Source organism: Mirounga leonina, unplaced genomic scaffold, assembly GCF_011800145.1.
Source record: "Mirounga leonina isolate KUSES-001 unplaced genomic scaffold, KU_Mleo_1.0 Mir_129, whole genome shotgun sequence".
Taxonomy (NCBI): domain Eukaryota; kingdom Metazoa; phylum Chordata; class Mammalia; order Carnivora; family Phocidae; genus Mirounga; species Mirounga leonina.
Window position 1 is genome coordinate 47905413 of NW_023270323.1, and position 22047 is coordinate 47927459.

Below are 22047 nucleotides of genomic sequence, written 5' to 3' on the forward strand. Positions count from 1 at the left end.
ATGTATTAATATATTCAATCCCCACAAAGATACACTGAGGTCGATATATGGGAACCCATGTTACAGCCACTTCTCATTCCTCTCCTTTCACAATACCTTTCTCCCACAACAAAAATAGGCACCTACCTCATCTTAGTGCACTGTCCTGGGATGTTAAAGTCTCTAGGATGCTAAACAAAAGGACAACTCAAGACTGTGGCTCTCCTTTCCCATGGCAAAACAGAGTTTAGGTAAGAAATCTTTAAGAGGGTGCCAAACTCTTAACAAAGCTCTGTTCTTGAACTAACTTCTTCCTTCCTTTTCCCCCCAACTTTGTCACTCCCTTCCTGCTCTCCCTCTCCTTCCCTCTCGTTCCTTATTTCTATCTTTGAATTATAATTTGAAGTAAATCACAGGGGCATATTAACATGTTTATTTGAATTAAAGAATAAAGTCAGACTTCTCCTGACAAGGTCAATCTGGTTTTAACAATGAGAACTAGTTTTGAAAAACAGGTAACAAATTCAACATTTTTCCATAAATTAAATAAGATAAATGTGCAGATTCAAAGATTTAACAGAAATATATTTAAATCATGTGTAATATAATATTCCAGAAATATTCTGCAACTATTTAAACTTATGATGAAGAATATTAGATGTCAACTTTAAAATATAGAAAAAGATGACAGTTATTTAAAAAAATGGTAGGGAATGGGGCGCCTGGGTGGCTCAGTCCATTAAGCATCTGCCTTTGGCTCAGGTCATGGTCTCAGAGTCCTGGGATCGAGTCCCACATCGGGCTCCCTGCTCAGTGGGGAGTCTGCTTCGCCCTCTCCCTTTATCTCTGCCTCTGCCCCTGACTCGCGCTCTCTCAAATAAATAAATAAATACTTTTTAAAAAACGGTAGGGAGTATTTGAACAAAAACGTTTGAAGACTACTGCTCTGGAATCTCCAACATTACACTGCCCAGTCAATAACTGCAAAAGTGCCCAACCTCATTCACGGAGAAATGGAAATTTAGTCTACAACTAGATCTCATCCTCTCATCCCTCAGACTGGTAAAGATTTAAAAGTCTGATAAAATCCAGCATTGGTGAAGCTGTGGGGAAATAAGTTAAAATAAGAGTGTATATTTTGACAAGACCAGTTACAACTTAAAATGTGTACAACCTTTGGTTCCTGAAAACCTGAAAGACTACACATCCAACTGTTAATGGTTAAATCTAAGGGGATGAAATTTGGGAAAATTCATTATTTTTAAAGTTGGTATTTCTGTAATGTTTGAAGTTTTTACCTCAGAGAACAAGGAAGAAAAAGTAGCATAAACCTAAGATAAGTATCATGATGGCTAAAGTCCAAAAATGAGCTATTTTTGGAATATTAGAAGGAAATTTAAACAACAGATAGGTGATTAGATTGGATGGCATATAATATTGCTTTCAAATGTAAATTCTACTACTTTGGGAGTTAAGAAATGATTCTTAGAAGCCATACATTGTACTTCCCTAAGCAATTCATAAGTTCTTTCAACAGCATCCTTAGCAAGTAGTTAAACCTCTTGAATATATATACCCTGCAATTTTAGCCCAAATCCCACATTATTCTGTCTTTATGTCTTTTAATATTACTTGTGTCTTTTATACCATATTAAGGATTAATCATTCACGGTGGCTTACCTGAAATAAAATCTAATGAACTAAAATGTAGATGTTTCTCCATTTTTGCCATATTATAATCTTAGAAAACATCCCTGACAGACAAATCAAATCATTCACATTGATCAATTTGGTTATATAGCCGCAATAATTCTCTTTGCCACTAGATGGTAATATAGCTAATGCTGTGTTGAGAAGTTCTCAGAACAGGTTGGCCATTAGCTGCCAACAGGAGCTACTAAATAAGGAAGTAAAGTCAAGTGGGAAGAAGGGAAATACAAGTGTAATTAACATATCCACTTGTGAACAGCAAAGGAAAAAATATCAAGTTAAAAGGAGGGAGCAAACCATATGCATATCAAGAACCTTCTATAAGAATTATAGGGAAAGTTCAGAACATGAAAAATAAGTAAAAAATAGAAGAGATGTTTAAAAATACCTACTGTACAGTCTCAAAGAACTAATTGGTGCCATGAATTTTTAGATCTACTCCTTATTTTGATGTCCACAGTTCAGATGGAATATTCTTGCTCTGCCCTCTACCCCTATTTTACTGCAGCATTTTACCCAGAAGCTACTTGAATTATTTAGGCTATTTTTACCTCGGTCCTTGTGAGGGACAAAGGCTACAAGGGGCTAAGAAAGTGTTTTCAGATAATAAACATCCAATTAAATAATTTTCTCTCTCCTTCCTAAGGTTATTTTATATACTTATTTTTCTTGTACTGAGGCATAAATGTATATAAAACTCAGGATATAAAATTTAGACCGAATTTATCCAAAAACCAAACAACTCAAAGCCAAAATGCCTTTAGCCTTACTAACAACAACAGAAGAATTTTTAGTAGTACAAGAAAATGCTAATGTAAAGGCTCCACAGAATCTACATTATAGTTGTAAGAAGTTAGGTTATTTGGTCATGTTACAGTATAACAAAAAGGACACGGAATGTCTTTATATAACTTAAAAAATCACAAGCATTCACTCTCAGAAATATTTAATTGGGTTCGAAATGATTCCTTCCTTACCTGTAAGGCTGTACTTTAATACCAAGGTCTTGAAATTCCAGGGCTTTCTTAACAACAGCTTCGTTTTCTTCTGGATAAACTGAGCATGTGCAATAAACGACTGCTTGAGCTTTGGTAACTATAAAGGAGGGTAATTAATAATGACCCCATTAACAATTCTAAACAGATTTATGTTTCCAAACATGTATTTGACATTAATACCACATGGGATGTAATGGGAATGATTTCCATAAATGCTTGCATGACTCCCCTTTAAAGCACGTATTAATAATTTAAGTCTGTGGCCAATAAGTTATGTAAGTCTAATTGGATTGTATGGAAATTGAAAATTCTTTTTTTTTCAAGTTTTTATTTAAATTCCAGTTAGTTAACATTCAGTGTAATATTAGTTTCAGGTGTAGAATTTAGTGATTCATCACTTACATACAATACCCAGTGCTCATCACAACAAGTACTCTCCTTAATCCCCATCACCCATTTAACCCATCTCCTCACCTACCTCCCCTCCAACAACCCTCAGTTTGTTTCCTATAGTTGAGTCTGCTTTCTGGTTTGACTCTCTCTCTTTGCCCCCCCCCCCCCCCGCCATGTTCCATCTGTTTTGTTTCTTAAATTCCACATATGAGTGAAATCATATGGTATTTGTCTTTCTCTGACTACATTTTTTTGTAATTTTTAGATTTTATTTATTTATTTGACAGAGAGACACACAGTGAGAGAGGGAACACAAGCAGAGGGAGTGGGAGAGGGAGAAGCAGGCTTCCCGCGGAGCAGGGAACCCAATGTGGGGCTCAATCCCAGGACCTCGGGATCATGACCCGAGCCGAAGGCAGACGCTTAACAGCTGAGCCACCCAGGCGCCCCTAACTGACTTCATTTAGCATAATACTCTCTAGCTTCATCCACATCACTGCAAATGGCAAGATTTCATTCCTTTTTATGGCTGAGTAATATTCCGTTGAATATATATACACCACATCTTCTCTATCCATTCGTCAGTCGATGGACATTTGGGCTCTTTCCGTAGTTTGGCTATTGTTGATAATGCTGCTATAAACATCGGGGTGCATGTATGCCTTCAAATCAGTATTTTTGTACCCTTTGCTGGATTATAGGGTAGTTCTATTTTTAACTTTTTGAGGAACCACCATACTGTTTTCCACAGAGGCTGCACCAGTTTGCATTCCCACCAACAATGTGAGTGGGTTCGTTCCCCTTTCTCCACATCCTTGCCAACACCTGTTGTTTCCTGAGTTGTTAATTTTAGCCATTCTGACAGGTGTGAGGTAATAACTCATTTTAGTTTTGATTTGCATTTTCCTGATGATGAGTGATGTTGAGCATCTTTTCATGTGTCTGTTAGCCATCTGGATGTCTTCTTCGGAAAAACGTCTATTCATGTCTTCTGCCATTTCTTAACTGGATTATTTGGTTTTGGATGCTGAGTTTGGTAAGTTTACAGAGTTTGGATACTAACCCTTTATTGGATATGTCATTTGCAAATATCTTCTCCCATTCCAGAGGTTGCCTTTTAGTATTATTGATGGTTTCCTTCACTGTGCAGAAGCTTTTTATCTTGATAAAGTCCCGATAGTTTATTTTTGCTTTTGTTTCCCTTAATTCAGGGGACCTATCTAGTAAATTGATATGTCCAATGTCAAAGAGGTTACTGTCTGTACTCTTTTCTAGGATTTTGATTGTTTCCTGTCTCATATTTAGGTATTTTATCCATTTTGAATTTATTTTTTGTTTGGTGTAAGAAAGTGGTCCAGTTTCATTCTTCTGCATGTTGCTGTCCAGTTTTCCCAACACCGTTTGTTGAAGAGACTGTCTTTTTCCCATTGGATATTCTTTCCTGCTTTGTTGAAGATTAGTTGTGGGTCCATTTCTGGGTTTTCTATTCTGTTCCATTGGTCTTTGTGTCTGTTTTTGTACCAGTACCACAGTCTTGATCACTACAGCTTTGTAGTGTAACTTGAAGTCCAGAATTGTGATGCCTCCAGCTTTGCTTTTCTTTTTTAAGATTGCTTTGGCTATTCAGGGTCTTTTGTGGTTCCATACAAATTTTAGGGTTGTTTGTTCTAGTTCTATGAAAAATGCTGGTGGTATTAAAAATATAGCCTGCTTTGGGTAGTGTAGACATTTTAATGATATTTGTTCTCCCAATCCATGAACATGGAATGTTTTTCCATTTCTTTGTGTCATTTTCAACTTCTTTCACCAGTGTTTTATAGTTTTCAGAGTACAGATCTTTTACCTCTTTGGTTAGCTTTATTCCTATGTATCTTATGGTTTGGTGCAGTTGTATATGGCATCAATTCCTTGATTTCTCTTTTTGCTGCTTCATTATTGGTGTATAGAAATGTAACAGATTTCTGTCCATTGATTTTGTATCCTGTGACTTTACTGAATTTGTGTTATCAGTTCTAGTAATTTTTTGGTGGAGTCTTTTGTGATATCTAAATAGAGTATCATGTGACCTGCAAATAGTGAAAGTTTGACATCTTTCTTGCCGACTTGGATGCCTTTTAGTTTTTTTTGTGTGTGTTTTTTTTAAGATTTTATTTGTTTATTTGACAGAGAGAGACACAGCGAGAGAGGGAACACAAGCAGGGGGAGTGGGAGAGGGAGAAGCAGGCTTCCCGCCGAGCAGGGAGCCCGATGCGGGGCTCGATCCCAGGACCCCGGGATCATGACCTGAGCCGAAGGCAGACGCTTAACGACTGAGCCACCCAGGTGCCCCTCCTTTTAGTTTTTTTGTTGTCTGACTGCTGTGGCTAGGACTTCCAATACTATGTTAAATAACAGAAGTGACAGTAGACATCCCTGTCTTGTTACTGACCATAGAGGAATTTTCCCCCACTAAGGATGATATTAGGTGTGGGTTTTTTATATATGGCTTTTATGATGTTGAGGTATGTTCCCTCTATTCCTACTTTGTTGAGGTTTTTATCATGAATGGATGTTGTATTTTGTCAGATCCTTTTTCTGCATCTATTGAGGGGATCATATGGTTCTTATCCCCTTTTATTAATGTGGTGTATCATGTTGATTGATTTGCCAATGTTGAACCACCCTTGCAACCCAGTAATAAATCTCACTTGATCATGAATAATTCTTCTAATGTATTGTTGGATTTGGTTTGCTAGTATTTTGTTGAGAATTTTTGCATCCATGTTCATCAGGGATATTGGCCTATAATTCTCTTTTTTAGTGGAGATTTTGTCTGGTTTTGGAATCAAGGTAATACTGGCCTTGTAGAATGAGTTTGGAAGTTTTCCTTCCATTTCTATTTTTTGGAACAGTTGGAGAAGACTAGGCATTAACTCTTCTTTAAATGTTTGGTAGAATTCCCCCGGGAAGCCATCTGGCCCTGGGCTTTTGTTTGTTGGGAGAGTTTTGTTTTGTTTTGTTTTGTTTTTATAAGATTTTTTAATTTATTTGAGAGAGAGAGAGAGAGAGAGACTATGTGTAGGGAGAGGCAGAGGGAGAGGGAGATAATCATTAAGCAGACTTTCCAATGAGCACAGAGCTTGATGAGGGCTCGATCCCAGGACACTGAGATCATGACCCGAGTCAAAATCAACAGTCAGATGCTGGGGCGCCTGGGTGGCTCAGTTGGTTAAGCGACTGCCTTCGGCTCAGGTCATGATCCTGGGGTCCCGGGATCGAGTCCCGCATGGGGCTCCCTGCTCGGCGGGGAGTCTGCTTCTCCCTCTGACCCTCCTCCCTCTCATGCTCTCTGTCTCTCATTCTCTCTGTCTCAAATAAATAAATAAAATCTTAAAAAAAAAACAAAACAAAAACAGTCAGATGCTGAACCAATTAAACCACCCAGGCACCCCTGTTGGGAGATTTTTGATTACTGATTCAATTTCTTTGCTGGTTATCGGTCTCTTCAAGTTTTCTATTTCTTCCTGTTTCAGTTTTGGTAGTTTTTATGTTTCTAGGAATTTATCCATTTCTTCTAGGTTGTCCCATTTGTTGGCATGGCGTTTCTCATAATATTCTCTTATAATTGTATTACTGTGGTGTTGGTTATTATTTCTCCTCTCTCATTTGTGATTTTATTTATTTTGATCCTTTCTCCTTTCTTTTTGAAAAGTCTCAGTAGGGGTTTACTGATTTTATTAATGTTTTCAAAGAACCAGCTGCTGGTTTCATTGATCTGTTTGGAAACTGGAAGCTCAGTCAATGTGACCAAGCCAGTTACAAACACAAACAAATAATATTGCACATTACCATGAGCTTGATACTTCAGGCATTCTCCCACGAGCCACAGCACATGACTAGTTTAAAGGACTCTAGAAACAGACTTAGATATGAATTCCATTTCTTTACTTAACTGCTGTATGAACCTGGGAAAATTATTTAAACTCTCAGATTCTTCTTCTGTAAAATGAGATATTACTACCACCTGCACTCACTCATTTATTCACACATATCAAGCACCTACTACATACTAAGCACACTGTAGGCATCCAAGATACACAGACAAAAATTGCTGCCCCTGGGGAGCTTCTTTTCCTCATTTTATTGACATGATAAGACACAAATAAATAGTTAAATCATATAGTATCTTTAGGAGCTGACAGTGCTATAGAGAAAAAGCACGAATGGAGGAACAGTTTCAGGAGATGATATTGTAATTTTAAATAAAGTAATCAGAGAAAGCATCAAAAAATTACTTACCAACCTTCTAATCTTCCAACCAGCTTATTCCATAGATCATTCATATATATGTATTTAGGTTCAAATTGATGTTTAGTAGCATCAACTAAAAGGGCAGACCTGCTCTGTGCTTTCCATTTGCCTTATTTCTTTCTCATTTATGTTCTACCTTTATGTACTGAATTATCTATACCTGTATATTTATTTATCTTTGAGCCTTTGGAGATCAGGATTTATTCACACTCATATCCCTATCATCCAGCCTGACCCAGAGTATGCACTTGATAAACATGCACTGAATTAATAATAGTTTATGTCATTTCTCAGAGACTTCTCAATTTTCCATTTCCATATCCATTTGAGGGCAATGCTCCTCAAAATCTAAATGGTACTCACACCTAAATGGAGTGATTGAAACAACAAAATAAATACCTAAAGAGCTTAGTTACTCAGAATTCAAATAAAAAAACTAGGCTATATTTATAATTGCATTTCTCTATTCTCTATTTAGTACGAAGAGACATAAGAGTTTGATTAAAATTTGGATTGCAGAATAGTTATTATGGGCAGCCACAATGACAACAGAAAAATTACATCAAATAAGAAGCCAAAGAAAGAAAGAAAGAAAACCAAACGGTTCCATAAAGTAATGTATTACCGTATGTAATTATTTTACATCAGCATCAAGAAACTATTCATTATGCTTGCTAACCTAAGCTACAAATGATAGCAGGGCATCTATTTTTATTTTTTTTATTTTTTATTTTTATTTTTTTTTAAAGATTTTCTTTATTTATTTGAGAGAGAGAATGAGAGACAGCACAAGAGGGAAGAGGGTCAGAGGGAGAAGCAGACCCCCCGCTGAGCAGGGAGCCCGATGCGGGACTCGATCCTGGGACTCCAGGATCATGACCCGAGCCGAAGGCAGTCGCTTAACCAACTGAGCCACCCAGACGCCCAGGGCATCTATTTTTAAAAGACAGGCTGAATTGGTAAAAAGAAATATTTTGAGGGACGCCTGGGTGGCTCAGTTGGTTAAGCGACTGCCTTCGGCTCGGGTCATGATCCTGGAGTCCCGGGATCGAGTCCCGTATCGGGCTCTCTGCTCGGCAGGGAGTCTGCTTCTCCCTCTGACCCTCCCCCCTCTCATGCTCTATCTCATTCTCTCTCTCAAATAAATAAAGAAAAAAGAAAAAAAAAATCTTAAAAAAAAAAAAGAAATATTTTGATATTGGAAGGCACTAATTTTGGAAAATTCACTTATGGTTCACATCTCATTGCCTGATTGTAATAGATAAATGAAGTATTAATGTTTCTAAGATTTACAACATATTTTAAGATTGCACTGATAATAAACTTACATTTCATTGCATGTGTTAGCTGTTCATACTGCTGTTGAGCAAGAATGTGAAGTTTATCTTCTGATATGCCTCCTTGAGAGAAATCTTTAAGTAAACCTGTATCTAAAAGCAAATAAATCCTTTAAAATATATCACTATTGGGTGCTTTTCATATATTGCTGTAATCACATAGTTTAATTTTTTAATCATTTTTCCTATTAATGAGAGTTTTCGTGGAAAAATATTTATTGAAATTACATAAATACTATAAAACGCTGAGTAAAAATTAAAAAACTAAATAAAGGTAATATTGTTTAGTTTTAATATTGTTTTTCTTTCTTCTCCAAGTTCTTTTTTTTTTTCTTCTTCTCCAAGTTCTTATGAGATAGTCATCCTACCAGCCAACTAAGTCATTTAGGTACAGAGGAGAGAATGCTCTAAGTCTGGAGACTAATAGAGGAAAAGAAAGAAGAGATTTATTTCCAAGGCAGAAGCTGATGAGCTAGAGTCAGATATGAGTAGGAAAGAATACAAAAGGACAGTTAAAAACATTAACTTACCAAAAGAAATTTTGGAAGAAAAAAATTAAGTAAATGTATGTCTTCATAGATTAAGAAACAAATCAAGAAACTCTTAAAGTAACTTAAACTAATTTTCTTGAGATTAAGAATATATTGAAGGGCGCCTGGGTGGCTCAGTTGGTTAAGCGACTGCCTTCAGCTCAGGTCATGATCCTGGAGTCCCGGGATCGAGTCCCACATCGGGCTCCCTGCTCAGCAGGGAGTCTGCTTCTCCCTCTGACCCTCCTCCCTCTCATGTTCTCTGTCTCTCATTCTCTCTCTCACAAATAAATAAAATCTTAAAAAAAAATAAAATAAAAATAAAATAAAAGAATATATTGAATACTACTTTATATACATTATTTTATTTATCAACCCCCCCTTTCAAAAAATATTTTTTACTTATTTCTTTGAGAGAGAGAGAGTGGGCATGAGCACAGGCAGGGGTGGTGGGGGGAGAGGGCCAGAGGGAGAGGGAGAAGCAGACTCCCGGCTGAGCAGGGAGCTCTACCCAGGGCTTGATTCCAGGACCCTGATATCATGACCTGAGCCAAAGGCAGCCGCTTAACGGACTGAGCCACCCAGGCGCCCCTATGACCCCCTTTATTATCCCTTTTAACATTAAGAAAATTGTTCAGGGGCACACGGGTGGCTCAGTTGTTAAGTGTCTGCCTTCGGCTCAGGTCATGGTCCCAGGGTCCTGGGATCGAGCCCTGCATTGGGCTCCCTGCTCCACAGGAAGCCTGCTTCTCCCTCTCCCACTCCCCCTTCTTGTGTTCCCTCTCTCACTGTGTCTCTATCTGTCAAATAAATAAATAAAATCTTAAAAAAAAAAAAAAGAAAACTGTTCAAACATACATTAATCCAGTTATCTAAGTCACATAGCTACTAGATGTAGAACCACGATTCTAGCTGAGAAATCTGACCAGAGAGTCCAAACTCCTAACTTCTGTTTATTCTACCTCTCACTAACTCCCTGGAGTATGAGAGCCAATTATTTATGCCTTATATTGGCTGTTCTCCATTCCAGTAATATCACTAAAGGTTAATTAAACTCCATTTCTTCCCACTAGTTTTACACTTCACATTTTTCTATCTCTATTCACCACTTTTTAAAGGACCATTTACATATTATTATTTAAAACCATGTCAATTTGCCTCTTTCACCCCATTTTAAAATAATTCCAAGTTATTAGCAAAGAACAATTTCATATATTCCTCAATGGTTCTAATATTTTTCAATGTTAAAATGTTTTTCAAATTCATGATTTCTCCCTTCCACCTAATATCTAAGTCCTTTGGGTTCATCCTTACTAAGTTTATTACTAATATTTCTACCATAGGCACTAGGTCAGCAGCTCCTTATTTGCTCTGGCTGTTACCTCCTCAGAGGAAACCCTCCTTTTTTTCCAGGTTTGCCAAAGACCGCTTCTTGGCTTATCCTGATGCCTCTTGAGCAAAGTTTTCAGAATGTTGCTAATACCTAGGAAATATTTTACTTTCTCCCTTTTCATCACTTGTTCCCTTTGGGCTTTCCCAGGCCCCCTCACCCCCAGCCTCTAGTTTATTTTTACCTATGGTTGGTTTTTCTCTGCATTCCCACTTCAAGATGGCCCAGAATAAGGCCAGAGTCTCTCAGCTGGAAGCTCTAAATCTCTTGACTGCAATGTTTATTATAGCTGCTGCTATTTCTTCCCCTCTTTTCCCAGTGTCTACTAATTCTTATTTATTTCTCAGTTAATGTAGGAAGTTTCTCAGCTCGCCATTCTCCCATCTGAGTTGGTTTTTCTTCTGTTTTACTGTCACTGGGAAGAAATTTTCTATAGCAACTCAAAATTCCATGTGGAACAGTGTAAGCCTAGTTACACATTGTGTAGTATTGTGGAATGTGCTAACTCATCTGAATTTGAATCCCAACTTCTATTTACTAGCTACATGACCTTAGGCAACTTGTGAGATAGTTCTGAGTCTTGTTTTTTCCCCCTCTGTGAAATACAGTAATAAAAGAACACTATCCTCAAAAAGTGATGGTAAATATTAAGTGATAGTGCATGCGTACCACCTAGAATATTGACTGGCACATAGTTGTGTGCAATGAATATTAGCTTCTTTTCCTGCATTTCTTTTTCTCATCTTTGATTTGCTCCTTGCTAGAAACAGAAAATAGGTACTCACTATATGTTGAATGTTGCTGAAATGTCTTCTTTATCTAATATTCCAGTTAATCTTATCTAACTAGGGCTTTCAATATGAACAGATTAGAGTAAGGAACCATTTCAGTTAATGCACAGCAATACATTCTGATTTAAAAAGTGGCTCACAGTGTCAACCTCAGAGTCAGAGCTGTTGTGTTTGAATCTGGGCCCTGACACTAGTCAAATGGCTCTGGGGAGCATCAACCTCTCTGAGCCTCAGATTCTGTACTCATAAAATGTAGAAAATAAGAGTTCATCATCTGTGGTTTTGCTTTCTGCAGTTTCAGTTACTGAAAGTCAACCTCGGTCCCGGAAGCAGATGATCCTTTTTCTGACCAATCGGCACAAGGTCAATAGTAACCTAACGCTACGTCACAGTACTTACATCACTCACCTCGCTCCATCTCATCACACAGACATTTTGTCATCTCACATCATCACGAGAAGGGTGAGTACAGTACAATAAGATATTTTCAAAGAGAAACCACATTCACATAACCTTTATTTCAGAATATTGTTATAATTGCTCCATTTTATTAGTTATTAATCTCTTACTGTGCCAGATTTATAAATTGAACTTTATCATAGGTGCATAGGTATGGGAAAAACATAGTATATGTAGGGTTCAGTATTACCCATGGTTTCAGGTATCCACTGGGGGTCTTGGAACGAATTTTCATAGATAACGGGAGACTACTGTACCTGATCCACTGAGTTCTTGTGAGGACTTGATAAAATAATCGAAGCAAAGTGCTTAGCTCACTGCCTTATATACAAGTGCTCAATAAATGGTAATATTAAATAATATTTTATGATTTATTAAAGAAGCAAATAAAATATTCCTAGAATTAATATTTAATCTGAGGTATTCATATCAAAAAACATACATACTGGGGATTAAAGAAGTCTTGAGTTTGAAATAATGTGATGATTTAGTTAGGACCATTTTAGAACACAGTCTTAGAGTCTAGCTGATCTAAATTTGAATTCTAGCTCTGTTACTAACTAGAACCTGTGTGACCTTACAGAAATGAATTAATCTGAGTCTCAGTTTTTTCATCTATAAAATGCTGATAAATTTTAATGCCTATATCTTGAGTTCTGGTATATACCAGACTAGCACAATGGCCAACATCTGTTCTGATGGCCTACATCATTCCAATTATTAAATATCTTTAATATTCCCCTTGTGCATATCACAAAGGATTGCTGTAAGGATTAAATGAGACAATGAATGTAAAGTACTTTTTTTTTTTTTAAGATTTTACTTTATTTATTTGAGAGAGAGAGAGTTGTGCAAGCACGGGGAGGAGCAGAGGGAGAGAGACAGGGAGAGAAGCAGACTAGCACAGAGCCCAACGTGGGGCTCAATCTCAGGACCCTGAGATCATGACCTGAGCCAAAATCAAGAATCAGCCACTTAACCAACGGAGCCACTCAGATGACCTGTAAAGTACTTTATATATTGTAAGTGCTCTATACTTGGTAGCTATTCATTAATCAGATATATTTGATATGTCATTTTAATGATTTTAAATAATTTTATTTTTGAGATTATCAACAGGTTTCAATAATTTATAAATTAAAAAATTTTAAAGTACCTTCATGCTCATTTAGTATAAATTCTACTGGATTACTAACACCCAGTCCTGAACAACGAGGTAGCAGCAGAATCACTTTAACATTCTGTAATCTATGATCCTTTGGTTCAATGTTAAGAAATGTCTCATGAAGTATTTGAATATCTTGGAGAAAAAACAGAAAAATTAATGCAAAAATATTAATTAAAAATCTTAATATAGTATGTAATTAGATCGATTTATCATTGTTCATTTTTAAATCCTCAACATCACAAAAAGTCATCTCAACATAGTCAGAAAAGAGAGCTATTTTTCTCTGATAACTTCTCAAAGTTAATACATGAATTCTCTTTCTCCTTCACTTGAGAGAACAATTTTGAAATTTAAATACCTTCTACACAAAATATAATTTAATTTTTCATTGTGAACATCAGGTTCCTTCAGAACGGTGTGATGTAGTGGAGGGAAATGGTCTTTGGAGGCAGAAATACCCACGTGTGCTCCCAATTGCACTGTTTACTAGCTGTGTGACTTAATCTCTCTGAGCCTCCATTTCCTTACTCATAAAATGGGATAATAATGCCTACTTCATCTAATTGTGGTGAAGACTGAGATAAAGCAGTTTAGTATGGTGCCTAGTACATAGTAAATGCTCAGTATGGGTTATTTCCCTTTGCCATTTGTTATCCCCGTTTCTATTTTATCTTCTCCAGAGAAAAATGGGTGTTCAAAAGCATTTATGAGGCTGTCTAAAGTCCCTTAAGGAGCTTGTGATTTAGTTTAAGAAAGTCTGCCCTCCCTCAGAGTATAATGATCTGTGCCCCTATCTTCAGGCCACCCCTCCACTTCTGCAATGGCTCCCATTCCCTTCACCTGTTGAGGAGTCACCCCTGAAACTGCTCACCCACCCCCTTTCTCTTGTCTGATCACCTTGTTCGTCTTCCTATTCTGTCTGTTTTGAAATTGTTGTTGTTGTTGTTGTTTTTAATCAGTGGGCCTTTTCCTCTTTTCCCCTCTATTTTTAACTTTCTATCAGAAAAATTCAAACATATACAAAAACAGATGTAAAAATATAAGAAATTCTCAAGTACCCATCATGGAGATTCAACAGTGAACCATTCCTGCCCACTTCTGTTTCATCTATATCTGTACCCATTTCCACCCCACCCATATTACTTTGAATCTATAAATATTTCACCATATATCTCTAAAGATAAGAACTCCTTTAAAAATATAACCACACAAATTAAAAAATAATAAGTCCTTATTATCATTGAATAAAAAAAAATAATGGCATCCAATCATGGCTTAAATTTCCCAGTAGTCTCACACATGTCAAAGATTTTTTACAGTTTGTTTGAGTCTGGATTTTATATAAGATACATACATTGTAATTAGTTGATAAGCCTTATTTTAAATTTCTTTTTGATAGGTTCCCTTTCCATTTTTTCTTACAATTTATTTCCTAATGAAACATGGTTATTTGTACTACTAAGAGGTTTCCACAGTCTGGATTTCACTGATTGCTTCCCTAGAGTGTACTTTAACATGTTCTTGTCTTCTGTGCTTCCTATAACTTAGTAGTTGGATCTTAGGAAGCTTAATTAGATTCAGGCTCTTTTTTTTTTTTTCTTTCTTTCTTTCTTTTTTTTGGCGTGGAGAGGATAGAGAGGGGAGTAAAACTACTTCACAAGTCACGTCATATTCATCCATTAAGTTGCCTTTCTGTCACCAGCAAAGGGGTTGCAAAATAGTCACATTTTAATTCTGTCATCCCTTTTTCATTTATTAGTTGGAAGACTTCTAAAAGGAGAAACTTCCTTTCCTTTACTGCATGGTTACCTACTAGTTCCTATTCTCTCTTGTTAAGTAGGTAAAAATTCAGATGGGTAATTGGAAGTAAAATGCTGGGTCACAGGGTATGTACATATTCAATTTTTAGTGATTAATGCTAGTTTTGTAGAGTGGTTGTACAAGTTTACAGTCCCACCAGCTGTGTTTGAGTATTCCCAAAGCTCTTTACCTTGCCAGTAACTGGTACTGCCAGTCTTTTTTTTTTTTTTTAAGTAGGCTCCATGCCCAGCGTGGAGCCCAACACGGGGCTTGAACTCACAACCCTGAGATCAAGACCTGCGCTGAGATCAAGCGTCAGATGCTTAACAACTGAGCCATCCAGGCGCCCCTGCCAGTCTTTTAAATTTTAATCATTCTGTGGATGTGTGGTGATTTTAATCACATTTCCCTGATTAGTAATGGGATTGACTACTTTTACCTAAGTTTTTTTTGGCATCTGGATATCCTCTTTTGTGAAATGACTGGTCACGTCTCATGCACATTTTCCAATTGGGTTGTCTGTCTATTTATTGTTAATTTGTAAGAATTCTTTACACAGTGGATACAACTCTTCATCAGTTTATATGCTCCCTGTCTGCAGTTTGCCTTAGCACTCTCTTAATGTACAGAAGTTTTAAACTTTTTAAAAATTTACTATAGTCCAATTTATCAATATTTTCTTTTATGGTTAGTGCTTTGTGTGTCCAGTTTAAGAAATCCCAGTCACGGGATGCCTGGGTGGCTCAGTCAGTTGAGTGTCTGCCTTATGTTCGGGTCATGATCCCAGGGTCCTGGGATTGAGTCCCCCATCAGGCTCCCTGCTCAGCGGAGAGCCTGCTTCTGCCTGCTTCTCCCTCTGCTTGCCACTCCCCCTGCTTGTGCTCGTGCTCTCTGTCAAATAAATTAAAAAAAAAAAGAAAGAAAGAAATCCCAGTCATTAATAAATTCTAGGAGATTCTAGATTTGTGTTGATGGTGTGAAGTACAGATGGGTTTCACTTTTTCTAGCACCATTTACTGAAAAAAAAACCATCTCAGTACTCTGTAGTGTCATGTGGATTGAACTGAATCCAAACAGATCAACTTGGAGAGAAAGGTCATCTTAATGACATTGAGTTTGTCAGTTCATAAACATGATCTATTCTTCGATTTACTTAGGTCTTCTGTCTTTCAATAATGGTCCATAGTATTATGAGGAGCTCTTACACATTTCTTATTAGATGTATTATGTGTTATGGTTTTGGATACTATTGTAAAAGGTATCTGCTTCATTTTCAAACTTTTGATAATGGTATGCAGAAATTGGATTTGTATGCTGACCTTGTATCTAGCAACCTTGCAAAAATCATATGTGAAATCTATAGTTTAGTTATGTTTGAGATTATGTTATTAAGTACATCTTTCATAATGTTTCACTTTCCTGATGAACATATTATATTTCTAGTAATGTTTCTTGACTTAAATCTACTTTGTCAATAGCTCTTTTGTTAGTATATATGATGTGTATCTTTTTCTGTGCTTCTAAGTTTCTTTTATATCCTTCTATGTAAGGGGTCTCTCTTCTAAACAGCACATAGTTGATCTTAAAAATCTAATATTGGTATTCTTTGTCTTTTATTTCAAGTATTAGTTATGCATACTTAATGTGTTTACATATATATCTTTAAAGTTTAATCTATTTGCTTTCTATTTGTCTTACGTTTTCTATGTTAATATGGTATTCCAACTCCATATTCCATTTTCCACCCCTCCTAGCTATTAGTTAAACATTCTTTTATTATTTGTTTATTCACTGCCCCAGATATAACACACACCTCTACTTAATAATTTACTACTTTTACCATTTCTTGGACAAAGCAAAGACGATAAAACACATTAATTCCATTTCCTTCTCTCTAAATTATGTACCACTGTTGTAATTTAATTATATATAACATACATATTTTAACCCCACATTAGTTTATAATCCCATAAGACATTAGATAATTATTTAGTTTACCTATGTACTTACCTTTTCCATTTATTCCAGCATCTACAACTTTCTGTATGAGATAATATTCCTTCTACTCCAAAAATAACCTTTAGCATATCCTCCATTGTGTCTGCTGGTGACAAACTCTCAGATTTCATTTGTCTAAGAATATCTTTATTTTATTTCAAAGGAAATTTCTGCTGAGTTTAGAAATCTACTTGGTAGTTTCTTTCTGCACTATGAAGATATTAGTTTTCTGGTTTCAGTTATATCTGTTGAAAAGTTAGTTTTTAGTTTTATTGCTATTCCATTAAAGGTAATATATATTATCACCCAGGCTGCTTTGTCTTTGGTTTTCAGCAGTTATGCCACAATGTACCTAATATGTTTTCTATATATCTATTCTTACTGGAGTTCATAGAGCTTCTTGAATCTGTGGCTTAATTTATTTCATCTATTTGAAAAATTCCCAGCCTTAATTTCAAATATTGTTTCTTCTCAATTCTTTTTCTCCTCTCTTTCTGTATTCCCAATCACAGCATATGGAAGATCACTGGATCACTGAGTCTCATGTGTGTTTTATGATCTTTTCCATATTATTAATCCTTCTCTCTCCCCTTGTTTCAGTCTGGATGTTCTCTTGTGGCTTTTCAGTTCACTTATTCTTTCCTTAGCTCTGTCTAACCTACTGTTAAATCTATATATTTACTTCTTAATTTCACATGTTGTATTTTTTAGTTCTAGAATTTTCTTTTGACTTAAAAATATATAGTATCTAGTTCTCTGCTGAAATTCTACAACTTGGCTTTAGTTTCTTCAGCATACTAATTATAGTTATCTTAAAGTCCACATCTGATATCTCTAGTATCTGGACCATCTGTAGGTTTGCTCCTATTGTAATGTTTTTCTCTTTATATCAGTCTTATCTTTTCTTCTTGTTTGCCTTGTTTTGTTTTGTTTTGTTTTAATTGAGTGCCAGACATTGTATTTGAAAAAATTTAGGAGATAATATGAGACCTAGGATATGTAATTTTCTTCCAGAGAAAATTTACTTTTGCTTCTGATAGGCATCTAAATCTGGCACTAATAATCCCAGATCACCTTAATCCAATTGGGAATGAGATGACTGGAATTTGGGCTTCAATTTGTTAGACAACTGATAACTATCCAGCATATACTTCTTCTGTCTCCAAGTGAAATACTAGGTATTTACCAGTCTGCCTCTCCAGGTCAAGCTTTGAATTCTACTTTTTGTCTCCCTAACCCTGTGAACCTGTCAAAAGTTTTGCTTAGTTTTTCAGCCTTACTGAACCTATAATAAAATGTTATCTTTAGTTACAGCATGATCCAATGAAAAATATTTTGAAAATAAGAAGCCTAAGGGATGTAGTTTCTAGTCCTAGATATTGACATTGTCAAGCACTCCTTTAGTTGTGTTCTTATTTATTAAAGGATGATAATTTCTACTGCCTACTTTAACTAATTATTGTTTGAACTTCAAATTATACAGTAGCTAATGCCAAGCAATATACCAAAGTGCCAATATATTCATTAATTTAAACTAGTTATTTAATCAGTGTTAAACAATGAGAAGAGCCTGGTGTAATATGAATTAGTGAAGATTTTAAGACTAGAGTATATAGTTTTTATATTATAAAAAATAACAAATTCAGACATTTTTGACATTTCTAAATTTTGTAGAACATTAATCACCAAACCAAAAAATATTTATACATACTTTTACATCCCATTTTTGTAAAAAGGTTCTTCAGATCAGGATCCTTAGCTTGTGATTTTACTCCACACACAAATATTTTTGAGGTATTATTATTTGTTAAGATTGACATATGGGCAACTGTGTACCATGAACCTGTATTGACCATTAAGATATCATCGTCCATATTTAATAAAGCCCTTACAGAATGGACAGCGAGACTTCGAGATTTGTCCTAGAAGATAATGATATGATTAGGATTTCAAATGGTTTGACTAGAAGCATGAACTGATTTCTTTTTGGTTAAGTAAAAAAAAAGTTCTTGGTAGAACTCCTGAGATACCTAATCCATTTGAGTTTAAAACATCTTAATATATGTTAGAAGACAAAATTAACAAAAATAACTGATAGAAACAGATTTAAAACAAAGACCTTAACTTTAGCCTAAATTATGAATCTTATCATTTAACTTTTATATAGTGATAAGACAATGTCAAAATCCCCAAAATGTGATTAATAGATTAGTAATGTCCTACTACAGCACTCATCTTACCCCTTTATAAAAACTCACTCATCAGCTACTGCCCTTCTTTCTTCCTCATTACACTCTCATTTAAATCATTGCTAATTCACAGATATTAAAAGTAAGATGGTTGACAAGCTTATTAAAGGGGGCTAGACAGATGGGTTTCTGCAGTTGATCTCAGGGCTCAATAGGGTATCACTACAAGATAAGGCCAAGAGAGTCTACCCAAGAATATGAAGGAGTAAACCTTAGAAGACCAAGGTAAATCTGAGGCAAGAATTGGAATCTAAGGACATAAAAATTAATATAACCTAATTTTTTGGACTGTTTATTTTTCATTCTATTGAAACCACATTATAGCTCACATTCTCTTCCTGTAGTGATAACCATTATACACCTCTTACAAATCAAGGCTGTAAGACCATATTAAGGAGGTAATGGGAAAGTATTACATATTGCATTTTCAAATTCAGGACAGTACTAGCATCTTCCCCAGAAATAGAAGGTAGAAAAGGTACCATTGCACTTTTTTTGAAAACTCCCTTGGAAGAGAAAAATACAGCCTTTCAACTTCCAGCAGTATAAGTATCCCCATCTATAGAGTCTAGGAAGGAGAACATGTTCTTTACAACTTCACATGGGACGAAGATGCTGAAGAAAATAGCAGCACTGATTGTAGGGGTATTAATTTTATTTAATAAAATAGTTGAAAATTAGGTTTTATAAATCTCCTTGATAATCTATATAAATATAATCAGTTTGTTGGGTTTTATTTTTAAGTGGATTCTTTAAGTAGGATTATTGAGAATCACAATGAAAGTAAATATTTACCTGAAATATAAGTTTATATTCTTTGAAAAGATCTATATTTAGAAGATCATTTTTGAGATGAGATGGAAAAATTAAAACATCATAGCAATGTTGGTCCACAGCATAGACTTTATCATCAATATGCAATACAGATGTGACTTTATTATAGCCTTTTTTCTTCAAACTGTAATAAACTTCTTCAGAGCTGTAAACATGCAATATTAGGTTGTAATTAAAAATATATTGAAAATGCATTTAACACTAGCATCTTTTTCCTAAAATAAATATAAATATCACTGCATATATTGCATCTAATGGAACTTACAATTTTAGCCAACAAGTTAAAAGATAATTAAAGACAGAAAAGTTAACATATTTATGTAATTACCTTTGGTAATTTGGTGATAAGATCCTGAACTAAACTATGATTCCCCACCCACCCAATGGATGTGCCCCACCCACCCATTAAAAAGATATTTCTTATCACATTATTTTGAAAGGCTAGCAAATTGATATATGAATAACGAATTTGATTAAAACTCTTACCTGATTTTACAAGTATTTATCCAAGCATAAAGTGGCAAAGTGGAGGCCCTTAGTTCCTGGTTCCTAACTGTTTCTGGAAGAATGTGGTAAATTGAAAGGGCATCATGTTTGATTCGACATCTTGCCAATGCTGCAGCCAATTTTGTCTTAAAACTAAAGATAGAAAATCCATTCTTGATGACTACTGCATTGAAGACAAGACTATCAATTTTCCACTAGAAAAATTCACAAATTAGATTTAGAATTCTAACAAACGTCTATAATTTTGCTTCAGATTTTCACAGTATAAAATATTTGAAAATAGAAATCCAATAATGTAGAGGAGCAACATGGCAGAGGAGTAGGAGACCTAAATTTCATCTGGTCCCAGGAATTCAGCTGGATAGGTATCAAACCATTCTGAACACCTATGAACTCAACAGGAGATTGAAGAAAAGAATAGCAGCAACTGTCTGAACAGAAAAGCAACCACTTTCTGGAAGGTAGGATGTGCAGAGAAGTGAATCCGAGGTGATATTCGGGAGGATAGACAGCGGGGGAGGGGGCCTCCATCAGTCACTACCGGCAAGTGATAGAGCAGCAGAGCACAAAATCGGAACTTTTAGAAGTCAGCTCCACTGAGGGACATTGCTCCAGTGGCTAAGCAGGGGGTGGAACCCTCACTGGGACAGTGTGGTCTCAGGACCCTCGGGGTCACAGAAAGACCGGGGGTGCCTGAGTGCAGCAGAGCTCCCAGGGATCAGAGCGGGGAGGCCGGCTGCAGAGACAGAGCCGAGGCAAGGGCTCTCAGCTCAGGGTTGCTATAAACCGTGATCCGTGGCACAGTCGGGCCACTGCTCCTCCAGCAGGGACCCAACAAGTGGCAGGTCCGGGGAGACTCCCCTTCCTCCCCCAGAGGAGCGGCACGGGAGCACACCGCAGGGATCTGCAGGGTTTGGAGACCCCACATGGGGCCGTGTGCCAGAGATAGAAACACTCGGTCAAAGACTGGGGGAGCACGGAGTACGGCCGGAGACCGGGGAGACGGGAGTGACTGGACTGCTTTTCTCTGGGGACTCACTGAGGAGTGGGGCCCCAAGTTCTTGGCTCTTCCAGGGCAGAGATTGGGTGGTCGCCATTTCACTCTCATCCTGCAAAGCTGTATGGAAAGCTTGCAGGGAACAAAAGCTCCTGAGAGCAAACCCGAGCAGATTACTTAGCCTGGCCCCTGGCAAGGGTGGGGCAATTCTGCCTCAGGCAAAGACATCTGGGAACCACGGCAACAGACCCCTCCCCAAGAAGATCAGCAAGAACGGCCAGCCAAGACCAAGTTTACTGATCAAGGAGAACAGCAGAACGCCAGCACTAGGGGAATACAGCACATAGAATTCATGGCTTTTTTTCCCATGATTCTTTAGCCTTTTGAAGTTAATTTTTTTAATTTTCTTTTTTTTCTTTTTCTATTTCTTTTTAATTTTTCTTTTTCCCTTTTTCGACCAACATCTTATCAATCCCTTTTTTAAAAATCTTTTTTATTTTTCATTTTTAGAGTCATATTCTATCCCTTCATTGTAGTCAACCTTATTTTTGGTATATATATAAGTTGTTCTCTCTTTAAAATTTTGGGGCAGTTTCTTCTAACAGACCCAAATATAC

At 36.4% G+C, this 22047-nt stretch overlaps 1 protein-coding gene across 1 annotated transcript in view; it reads right to left on the reverse strand.

Moving 5' to 3' along the window:
• Positions 1–22047, reverse strand: part of NSUN7 (NOP2/Sun RNA methyltransferase family member 7) — a 61502-nt gene that overhangs the window by 13843 nt on the left and 25612 nt on the right. Inside the window, exons 4-9 of the mRNA XM_035005088.1 lie at positions 20413–20565; positions 19888–20071; positions 18555–18765; positions 13034–13177; positions 8699–8800; positions 2667–2784 (exon numbers count right to left, since the gene is read on the reverse strand). Of these exons, the coding sequence (XP_034860979.1) occupies positions 2667–2784; positions 8699–8800; positions 13034–13177; positions 18555–18765; positions 19888–20071; positions 20413–20565 (912 nt within the window). The remainder of the gene's footprint in view (positions 1–2666; positions 2785–8698; positions 8801–13033; positions 13178–18554; positions 18766–19887; positions 20072–20412; positions 20566–22047) is intronic.